Consider the following 12,329-nt stretch of genomic DNA (forward strand, 5'->3'; position numbering starts at 1 on the left):
GGGTGCCTCCAAGGACATGCGAGAAGTCAGAGCTATGCAGTCTCTGCCAAGGTCACAGAAGAGGAATCTGAGACAACAACCACGCCATCCTCTGGGCTTTCACCAGCCTCGAGAAAGACATCTGGGAGAGGTGGGAACAGCAACCCAATCAGGCCAGAGTTTTTTTTTTTGGTCTTTTTCTAGAAAGGAGGCTGATTTTCAGGACAAGAAAATTCTGCCATTTGGGCCAACAATTTAAGCCACTGGTTCTCTAGGTAAATTGACAAGGAGGAGAGACAACTACATAGGGACTTAGGGACAAATGCTTGGCAGATAGAACATTGCGTATGGTCGTGAGAAGCACCAAAACAGAAGAAACACTGCTTGCGCCAAGCTTATGGGGAATCTGCCTCCTACACTGACTTTCTCCCTTCCAGGATGACATGTAAAGTAACAAAAAAATAACAGTAAAAACAGATAAGAAGGAACCCCAATGGGGCACTTATCTGAAACATGGCTTGGTAACCAGCACAGAAGAAAGAGCATTCAGACTAATGATCAGTGATGTCATTTGGACTGGCAGCAAACTTGTTCTAAGGTATGTACATTGGTAAATCACCTTTATGCCCTATGCCCTGAGAGGGAAGCACATGCGTGATGTATGACATCTGCATACTAAGGCTTTGGTATATTCGTCAGAAGTTGGGCTACCCTTGGCAGGGAATCCTTCATGTGAAGAATACTACAACAGTGATATGGAGAGCATCCTTGTTTTCTACCACAAGTGTTACAATAATCTGAGATCTGGAGGTACTAATGTAAGGATATCTATACTACTTGTTATGTACCTACTCTTAAAGCTTTATTGATGTTCTGGTGCTAAACTAAGATACAAAAATAGCACTGCTGCTCATCATTGTATATGCACCTTTCTAGCACTTGCAGTGTCACATACACTGTGCAGTACAAAAAGGCAGCTTCAGTGGGTGCCAATCTGTATACATGCCCAAACCACTCATGCATGCTGTGGTGGGAAGCCAGAAAAATGCAGAAGCCTTATCCAAATCAGGGATGCTATAGTGAGAAAATGAATAACCATACATGTCAAAAGAATTTAAAACAGTGCTGGACTAGAGAGCAGAGATTTAAATATTAATTCTAGGTAAATGCATTTAATATTGATGTTATCTGATCATCACTGACATACTAATCAAAATGCTAAACCTGCTTACAGTCACAGCTAAGGCTACTGTCCTTCTTAACACTCAAGTTTCAGGCTCCTCAAAGAATGTTACTGCCCTCCACTGTGTAACAACCTTCTAGTTCACACTGCAGCTTATTCCCTTTGGGGCAGCAAAAATGTAACTTCACCACAGCCACTTGTGAAAAGATCCTTTCACAAACTAGGTAAAAATGGAAATGTTTATGGAATAATTAAATATGCCAAGGCTAGAGAGAGAGGAAGCTCAATTACTAACAGTTAGGATAAGAGGAGATGAGATCAAAATTGTGATGTATAACAATCTATAAGAAAGTCCCCAGGAATAAATGGTATTCCTATGGAAGTTTGGAAGCTAGGAGAGAAAAACCTGATAAAGACTTGGAACATTTTGTGTAAAAGTATTTTAACAGGAAGAGAAGTACCAACATCCTGGAAGAAAGCAGTAGTAGTTATAATACCTAAAGAGGGTAAAAATCCATCAGATCAAGCTTCATACAGGCCCATTTCAATACTAAATCATGACTAGAATTGCTAAAAGAATGACAAAAATAATGCCAAAATGGATAGCTATGGATCAATGTGGTTTTGTGTAGGGGAGGCAAACATTTGACAAACAGAACAGTGATGATCCACAGTGAAGCAGAATGTATGTAAATACCACTGTTGCTGGTGGGTCTTGATGCAAAGAAATCATTTGACAGTCAGAGTAAGCTGGGACTTTATGAACAGAGCAATGGAAGCATTTGCATTCCCTGATAAAATCATAAGGTTGATTGGGAGGCTATATGAAGGATCTGAGGTGAAAACTGAAGTGGGTAGGGTCCTCTCTGATAATCTCTGCTTGAGCAAAGGAACCAGGCAGGGTAGTCCTCTCTCTCCCCTTTGTTATTTGCATTATATTTAGAACCTCTAGCAAAGAAAATACGGGACTCAGAAATTCAAGGATATAATTGGTATTGTAGTAGAGAAAAGCTGGTTCTATTTGCAGATGACATTATTTCATACCTGACAAAACCATAAAGGCACATTACAGTGATGTGGAACATATCAAGAGAGTTTCAAACCTTTTCGGAATACAAAATTAATGAAGCTAAAACAAAAGCAATAGCGGTAAATTATGTACAAACATACGAACTGGTTCTGCAATATCCATATTTATGAGAAGAAGATAAAATGAAGTATTTACGAGTATGAATTAAAAATAATACTGGTGTGGCACCCAAGGATATGTGGCAAGAGACTAAACAAAAGATAATACAAAAAGTCAACTAACTTAAGAAAATGGTAGTTCTGGTTTATGAATACTGATAGTAGGATACAAGCAGTTAAAATGTTTTAGTCCCTTTAGTCTTTACACACTGGTCAGGCACATTTTTATCAACCAGAGAAGTTGTGAATAGCAATTAATAAAGAGCTGAAGGATTTTATCGGGGAGAGGAAGGTGGCAAGACTCAAGTGGGATAAGCATATTCTTCCAATAGGACAGGGCAGATTGGGATTACCCAAGTTGAAGGGGTATTTCAGAGCAACACAGTTATGGCTCCTATACATATAGCACAAGCAAGAAGCTATCATTCAAAGTAGACAGAGATTACGGTGAAACAGGGGGGAAAGCTCAAGTAACAGGGAGAGACTGGGATTTTGGATGCAGGCCTTTAAGGGGAACGACAATAATCATACAGAATACTGTATTCATAGAGTAGCAGAAGGTCTTCTAAGAACTAAACCAAAATGGGAATGCTGAAAGGAGATTCTGCCGATAGGGATGACTGCAATTAGGGATACAGACAACAGGCAATATGGGGCAGGAATATACTGAGAAAACTGGCAAAGGAAAAATGGTATTGGGAGAAATAACTAGAGTGAGAAAAACAAGAGAATGGGAAGATGCCAAGAACTTATTTGGACTGCAGGCTAGAGACTGCCTTCCATATCAAGGACTGATATCAGAATATAGGTAAAGAGAAAGAAATAGTGGGGTCCCTAAATGAAATGGCAGAGTTTTTATTAGAATCTGGAACAGAAGTTGTTGTTAGGAAAGGAATAATTAGTACAGCATATAAAATTTTGCATGATAACTATAAGATTTAATCAGAGGAGGTTAGGAAGGATTGGGAAGACAGATGAGATAAGTAATTCACAAAGGAACAATGGGGGGTATACATATGTCTCCCAAATATTCAACAAAATCTAGAAGATTTAGGATCTTTGCTTGGAAGTGTTTACATAGGTATTTTTATACCCCAAGCAGACTTCAAATAATTTTTCCTCAGGTAAAGAGCAAATGTTGGAGGTGGGATGAGGAAAAAAGAGGTAACTGAGAACATATTTTCTGGGAGTGTAATGAGTTGGCAGACTTTAAAGATTCCATGCAAACTGCTCTGTCAGAGATGCTGGGTGAGCAAACTGGAGTGACTATGGAAATTATGTTTTTGAGCTATGATACAGAATTGGAATTGCCTAGACATGTCAAGGCCTTGCTGAGACTAATTATGATGGTGGCCAAAAAAGCAATTACTAGAAAATAGAAATCAAAGTCTAAACCAACTTTACCAGAAGTAGAGAAGATAGTAATAGAGATAAAATAACTGGAACTGGGATCTTTAGAAAAGGGTAAGAGCAAATTACACAAGAAAAATGGGAAATGTGGGATCAATACATGCACAGGAGGACCGAGGTTTAAAAGAAGGCAGAATCTGTATGACCTACATAATGGCTGACTAACAATGACTGGATACATTAAATGTAATGTATAAATTTTGCAGCTACAGTTGGAATGTATAATGTTTGCAACTGAGATTGTGTCACTGTGGTTTATTTTCAGTTATATAAATGTATCATGGCCTATGTCATACATAACCAATTTAATAAACATGATTCTTGTTTAAAAAAATTGACACAAGAGTCCCACAGGACACAAAGCAAGGGAAGGTTGAATAACCTAGAATTGAATGGGTATCAGTTTGATAAAATGAAAACAAATACATTATATATTGTAGGGCATAAGAAATTCTGACCACGTATTTAAGCTATATATTTGATAACTGGATATATTTTTATTTCCTTTTTCTGGGTTGGTATTTTTTTAGAAGATATTTGTTATTATAACATTTGATTCAATAAAGACACTATTGTTAATAATACTAATAAAAAAGATCCTTTCACAAACTAGCCCCTGCAACCTGGGATACTTTACATGCAGAACTGAATATGGAAATGCATTGCTTTTCAAAAGAAAAATAAAACCTCATCTGCAGCAGGAATTTAAATGCAAGTGTTTAATGTGATGTTGGTTAATTTTTTTCATACTTGGTACTGTTACAGTCAAATATTTACTAAACATGGCTTGAAGACTGACACCTTTGGCCATAATGGGATTTTTTACACATATTTTTTTGTAAAAATCTGCATATACGACCGAGAAATACATTAATGGGCCTTTTTTGCTGCAAAAAAATTAAAGGGCATTTCCAAGCTCTGTAGCTCAGAGGAATAAAGCCCTGACTGCAAACCAGAGGACCTGAGATTGATTAGCAGCTTGTGAAGCTGGGAGTGCCAGGGAGAGATAGGTGAGAAAGATTCAGCCTGCAGTTTAAATAACCCTAACAAACATCTGGCAAATTTTTGGTTTCCATTATTTTACCCAATGTTACATGCACAGCTGTTCATACCCTACTTCTTTTATGCAACTATGCTAGTTGTATCATCATTACCTTTGTATATTTAATGCTTATCTAAATGTTCTACTCTGTGAGCTCTCTTGTAAATAAGCCTGCCGCACCATACTTGTTTGTTAAATTAACTAAACATTCTAAACACTGATTTAATGGTCCTGCCATTACTACTGATATTGCTAAAGAAACCGATTAATGGTAAGACTATGTTATATGAAAAGTAATCAGTAGATACACACTAATAAAGTGCCCCTCACCAAGCAGGTAATGAATGCTACTTCTGTTTCAGCTCAAAGCACTGCTATTTTCTGCAAAATTTCTGGTAAACAGCAGCATGACAGCATCATCTATGAGACTTCAAAAATGCAGTCCCACTTTAACTTCAGACATTTTTCACTATCCAGAAAAAAGCCCATAATGCTATACATCTACGACTGTAAAAAAACAAAAACTTGGGACAATTACTTGGTTGAGTTAGCATTTTTAAAGCTCCTATTCCCTTGTAAAGTGAACACTGCAACAAGTATTAAGTATGAAGTAAAGATCAACACATCAGCTTCTGTTTTATTTAGCATATCTACTTTAATTTCCACACTATACTAGCATTAGTCAGGATTTCTAAAGCACTGATATGATTACATAAATATTAAGTTGCACATATTAACTGATACAAACCGTCACAGACAAAATATTTTTTGGTCCTTCACATCAGTGTAGAGAGATCCCAACATGCTTTGCATGACTGCACATTTTTTCACTGATGATAATCCATTCCAGACTTCATTACAAACACAAACTTCATTACAAACACAAACTTCATTTTAAAGAGATGACCTCATTTCCTGCAATGCATTCTAAACCAAAGAGCAGGAAACATGAACTTGCATTACTTGAGTTTACAGCAATGCATTTAATAAATGCATTCTAGGTCAGTCAAATAAAGCAAAAAGAGACTTACTAAAATAAATAATGCAGCATAAAATCAATATGTACCAATAATGTACAGAACTACAGAAGAGTGCAACATACCACAATTCAAATTCAAGTGAAATGAAATGTGAACAAAACAAACACAATAATGCATAAAGACCCACTTACCTTGCTGAGAATTCGGATAATCTGTTTGATTTGCCCATGTGTCACTCTTTTACTGATGCAACCAAAGACGACAAGAGCCCGGGGTTGCAAAGATGGATTATACTGAAATGCAAACCTGTTTAATGATAAGAAACATTTGATTAACTACTGCGCAATTTATGAACTGATGACTTACAAAATAATTTCAGACTTAAAAAAGCCTAGTAGTCTGATGAAGAAGGACAAAGCCTTGACTATGACCCAGACAACACAAATCTGAACACAGGCTCAAGTGGTGGAAGAAGGGACGACAGCAGAGGGCAGCTAATGACAGCATGCTCATCTTAGAGGGGGAGGGGAGTGGTAGCTTCAATCTATCAACTGCCTTAATTTAAGTGGACTCTTGCACAGCATCAAAATGCCCAGCTCTGGGAACATGTACTTGACAATCCCAAGCCAGTGATGATGGCTCTTACACCAAGTGGATATAATCATATGTAAACATGCTACTGAATGCCCCACAATAAGCATCTGCTCATGTCCGCCCCCACGGCAGACTAAAGGTCTCAGTAGAAATGCCCTCTTTGCCATAATGTCAGTAAGGGCATGAAATGCCTCCACAGCTAAGCCATAAGATATACATAAGTTAGGGTGATCCTACAAATAACGACCCATTTAACTAGCGAGTGATGAAATAAAAATTCACTCAAACAAAAGAAGTCATGGAATATAGAATCACTCTAACATACCAGAAAGACTGGTTGCCACAATATTAATGACAGAACTTTTAACAAAAGAACAACATCAAAGCTTAAGTTACACCACCATGACCTGAATAAATGGTAGCCAAACAATAAAACAGAAACAAGACTCCTGTAAAAAATGACTCTTCAATTATAAATCGGCATATTTTTAAAATTAAGATGCTTGTAAACCAGCTGACAATAAATATACTTTTTCTGAAGTGAATATGACATCAGTGACACAACAGAAAATCGTGTCCCTGTATTAAGCATGTGTTGTACACTTTAGGAATATTTAACTCACACTACAAGCTCTCAGATGACTGATCGTGTAAGCACTGCAGCTCTCAGATGACTGATCATGTAAGCACTGCCCCGAGTAATCACTGAAACAAAAGCTTTGTAATTATAAAGACTTTAGAAACCTTGTTTCAAGAACAGTGTTTTATATCCTCTGCTACCATACATACTCAGACCACATGGTATGACAAATGGTGTGATACATTGTTCAGTAACTCTCAAAATTTCACTTATGTACTTAATATTACTTACAGGTGGCACAGGATAAAGAAAATATTTCTGCTTCAGAAACCAGCAGAAACAAAGGCATACTTTTGAAAAACTGCCCAACACCCTTCACAAAAATAGGGGAAAACTGCTACTGTCTATGAATGAGGATCGTCAACTTCTCACTGCATTTTCTTACTCGAATGTAAACATATTGGTGTTTAAGTGTTAATGCCAAGTCTGGCCCAAGTCATGACAAAGTGTCTTCTAATCAGCTCATCCACCTGTCAGTAGTCATCACCTGTCAATGGCTCACCAATCTTCCAACCAATAGGAAACAGAAGGTAAAACTGGGGAAATTTATATCTAGCTATCGCACAGTCTATACGGGTGCCCTCCACGGATATGTCCTCTCCCCACTGATAATATCCTTCTACACAAATGACTGCACCTCTAAGGACCTCTTTGTTAAACTTGTTAAATACATGGACGATACACCTATCATCGAGCTCATCAGGAATGGTGATGAGTTTGCATACAGATGGGGAGGTTGAGCAGCTGTCCCTTTGGTGTAGTCAGAATAATCCGGAGCTGAACACACTTAAAACTTTGGAGATGACAGTAGAGAGTGGTGCTACAATATTATCCTCCCTCTTTATATTTACTACTGCTGTATCAGTTGTGGAATCCTTCAAGTTTTTGGGATCTATAATCTCCCGGGACTTGAAATGGGAGACCAAAAGGCATAACAGCGAATGTACCTTCTGTGACAGCTGGCCAAGTTCAACCTCCCACAGGAACTGTTGATTCAGTTCTACACAGCAGTCACTGAGTCTATTCTCAGCTCATTCAAAACAGTATGCTTTGGATCTCTGTCTAATAATGACAAAAATAGGTTACATCGAACAGTTAGTTTGCTCTCCTTACAGTACCTGTAGTAATCCAGAGTCATGAAAAGGGCAGGGGAAATCATAAAGTACAGCTGTGTACACTTAACCATAAATCTAAATGTTCAAGTGTACTCACTGCTGCAATCATCACATTTGGGTTATCTGCCTGAAGGTAGCCCTCAGTTGGCTTGAATAGCAGAGTTTTTGGATTTCTGCATCGGATGCCATCGCTTCTTCCATGACATCAGGACATCATGGGTATAAAACATGTAGCCGATGCCATTACATCAGTTTTTCTTGCCCCAGATGTCAGGAACCCCGTAAATAGGAAGCAATTACATGGAGTGGAACACCCCCAGCAAAAAGCAATACCAATGATATAAGGTAAGACAAACAAAAAGGATAGGTAGAAGTAAAGAGATGTCAGAGGGCTGGAGGGAGGGTAACCAGGACTACAACAGTGAATACACTTGAACATCTACATTTATGGTAAGTGTACACAACTGTTGCAGTCATCACATTTGGGTTGATTCCCAAAGCTGAGGAAGGGTGGAGGCAGCCAAGAAGCATTATGGCTGGCAAGCACACTCTGTAAGACTGCTGTAACAAATCCAGCTCTGGATTTAGAAAAGATAGCCAAGTGGTAATTTTTGGAGAAGGTATGTACATATCTCCAGGTTGCAGCTTCCAGGATGTCCCTGGCAGGGACTCCCCTGAGAAATGATGTGTTCTGATCCCCTGTGGGGCAGGTTTCCCATGATGTTTGCAGCAGAAATGGATGCAGTGTGCTATCCATGTAGAAATGGCTTGCCCACTGCCCCTGTAGCCAAACTGACTAGCAGCTGGTCAGATTTTCAGAAAAGCTTAGTCCTGTCCAGATAAAACCTAAGCTGCCTATGCATGTCCAGGGAGTGCAGGATCCTTTCCTCTGTATTCTGAGGACTAGGGAAAAAGTTTGGCAAATGAATGGACAGGTTTAAAGCCACACTAGATACCACCTTTGGCATAAATGATAGGTTAATCCTGAGGGAACCCTGTCTGCATGGAAGATAATGAAGGGTTCCACGGCCATAAGGGCCTGCAATTCAAGGTCTATGTTATAACAGCAAACAATCAAAAGATCGAACGCTGTTATAACGAACCCAAAACAGCGAAAACGTAAATGAGCGAACTACCAGAACAGTGATTTTTTTTTTCCCTGGGAAAAAAATTACTATTCCCAAAAAAAAAAAAAACAAAAAAAAAAAAAAAAAAACACTTCACCCCCCCCACACCCCCTACTTAAATATACAAACTCCGAGATCGCACTACAGTGCCAAAAACAGCAAAGTGACGAAAGCAGCCAAGGGCTCCTCACAAGAACTGTTTGACCAGAGGATGAGAGAAGAGGGGTGGCTCAGTATTATAATGAGCTGAGATGGCAGAGGAATGAATCTTAGCTGAAGAGAAGCATAGGCCTTTGTGGAATATTTCTGTAAAGTAACCTAGTCTATGGGGTAAGCGGGGCACATTTGTGTCCATTCCTTGAGACTGGCTCCAAGAACGGTATCTTTTCCACTTTTCTGCATAGGATTTTCTAGTAGTAGGCCCTTATGTCTCCAAAAAGACATCCAACACCTGTTTACTGAAGGTTCGGAAGATGAACCAGGCTGCTAGTTTCATGGTTTGTAATTGAGGATGAAAAATCTGGCCATCCTGCTGGGACAGCATGGAGGTGGTCTGAAGCAGGTGCCAAGGTGGCATTACTGTCAGATTGTGCAAAGGTGGGTACCAGTGCTGGTGTGGCCAGTCTGGTGCAATCAGGATTGTCCTTGGCTTTTCCTGTATGATCTTTAGTCGAACCAACAAGAGGAGGGACAGAGGGGGAAAGGCATAGATTGAGAGGTTTTCCTATGTAAAGGGCAGAGCATCCACTTTCCATGCTTGGCTGTGGGGAGTTCTGGTGCAATATTTGCTCAATTGAAAGTTCTGAGGGGAAACAAAGAGGTCCACCTCTGGTGCCCCCCACCTGTGGATCAGCAGCTTGAATTATTTGGGTTCCAGTTTCCACTCGTGCTGGTCCATTAGATTTCTGCTCAAGTCATCTGCCAGTGAATTTAGTTTGCCTGGTAGGAACTGAGCTTGTAGGTGCACTCGGTTGCTCAAGGCTGTGTCCCCCAGAGGCATGGCTAACCTGCAGAGTGGGTAGGCATGGGTCCCCCCCCCGCTTGTTTATGTAACACATAACTGTGGTGTTGTCTGTCTTTATCAATAGTTGACCTGGGAGAATAAGGCATTTGAAGGGTGTCAGAGCATTCTGTACAGCTAACATTTCTTGATATGCAGGTGCATTTGCTTTGGGCTCCATTGGCCTTTAATATCTCGTCCTAACATGTGAGAACCCCCATGAACAGTCTGTTGTTAGGGTTTGGGCAGCAGGGGGTAGAGTGAAAGGGAGTCCTTTGTTGTGGTAGCAAGCCTCTGCTCACCAAAGAAACTCTGCCCTTAGGCAAGGAATGATAGGAATCATTGTTTCCAGGTCCTGAGAAAGCTGATACCAGAGACTTTTTAAGTACCACTGAAGTTTACTCATATGCAGTCTTGCATATAAAATTGGCAGAATGCAAGAGGCCATGAACCCTAGGGCTTGCAGTATTTTTTCTTGCAGATAGCTGGGTTTTGGTGGCCAGTAGATTGAAGTACTTTGTCAAATACATTTGATTTTCTTGAATGAGGAATACCATCTGGGAAGTTGTGTTCAAGCTTGCTCCCAGGAATACAATATGTTAGCTGGATACTTGATGTAATTTCTTTTCGTTGATGGTGTACCCCAGTGAAGTTAGAAGTCCCTTTACAAATGTCAGGTGCTGGAGTAGCAATTCCTGACTGTCCGCCTGAATCAGGCAATCGTGCAGGTATGTGTAAATTTGAATTTTTCTCTGCCTGCAACATGCAATGGCTGGAGCTAGGCATTTTGTGAATACCCTGGGCGCAGTAGATAAACCAAAGGAAAGTGCAGAGAAATGATAATGCATAGATCCTGCTCTGAACCGTAGGTATTTCCTGAAAGATTCCCTTATGGGGATGTGCAGATAAACTTCTTTTAAGTCTAGGGTGGTTAGCCAGGAGTCCTTGGCTAGCATAGGAAGCAGCTATTGGAGAGTAAGCATCTTGAACTTTGGAACCACCAGGAAGGTGTTGAGAATAGACAGATCCAGGATACAGTGCCAAGAGTTTTCAATCCTGGGGACCAGAAACAGTCTGGAGTAAAAACCTTGTTCCCTATGCTCTGCTGGGACAGGTTGAATAGCTTTGATAGTAAGAAGAGAAAATACTTGCTTTTGGGCCTCTGTCCACTGGTTTGGGGAGAGGTCTGGCCATCCGCTTGGTGTTGGCAGTGAGTGGAAGTAGAATCTGTTTCCCTGGGATACAAAGTTCAAGACCCATCTGTTCTGGGTGATGTACTTCCAGTTTTTGTATGTAGGTCAAGTTTTCCTCCTAAGGTTGCAAGAACTTGGGCAAGGCTTGGAAGAATTAAGTAAGTCAATGTGAGATTTTACCATAGGATGTTGGCTTACTACTTCCTGTTTTAGAGGTGGGAGCACTCCATTGCTTAGGTCTGTGCATACCCCGAGATTGTAATCATGGTGGTATGCTGCCCCTGGGTTGGGACTGAGAAGGTCTGGGAGGGACTGGAAAGGACCAATTTTTTGAAGGCCAATGCCTACTGAATCTATGTGGCTGTACCTGGAGTAAATACATAAGAGTTTCTATAGATTTAGCTTTTTCCTCCATCTTTTTGAGGGCTTCTTCTGCTTTACTGCCAAACAGGCGTTCTTGATTTAGTGATGCATCTAGTAATTTTGCTTTGACATAGTATGGCAAGACATGTTCCTTAAGCCAAGCATGCTTTCAAACAGGCCCAGTGACAGCAGCCCTTCAAGATGCTTCTAAGGCATCAAAACCACACTGCAAAGTATGTTTCCAACTTTGTTAGCAGAATGCATTAACTCTTGTAAATCTTTATGTTCTGCACAATCAGTAATCAACCTTATTTTCTGTTTAAGTAGCTCCCTAATATGCTGCTGATACTTTAACATATGAAACTGGCAATTTAAAGCCCTGATAGCAAGAGTAGCAGAGGTGTATCTCTTCTTAGCCCATCTATCTGAAGCCCTAGAGCCCCTGTTCAAAGGGGTAGGGCTTTTGGCTACTGTAGCTGCGACTATTGGGGAGAGATGGGCGAAGGCTGCCAGCC

At 40.1% G+C, this 12,329-nt stretch overlaps 1 protein-coding gene across 1 annotated transcript in view; it reads right to left on the reverse strand.

Moving 5' to 3' along the window:
* NF1 (neurofibromin 1) overlaps positions 1-12,329 on the reverse strand; it is a 5,218,972-nt gene that overhangs the window by 769,596 nt on the left and 4,437,047 nt on the right. Inside the window, exon 44 of the mRNA XM_044054637.1 lies at positions 5,974-6,088. Within this exon, the coding sequence (XP_043910572.1) occupies positions 5,974-6,088 (115 nt within the window). The remainder of the gene's footprint in view (positions 1-5,973; positions 6,089-12,329) is intronic.

Source organism: Protopterus annectens, chromosome 13.part0 (genome assembly GCF_019279795.1).
Source record: "Protopterus annectens isolate FY-2018-M chromosome 13.part0, PAN1.0, whole genome shotgun sequence".
Taxonomy (NCBI): Eukaryota; Metazoa; Chordata; order Ceratodontiformes; family Protopteridae; genus Protopterus; species Protopterus annectens.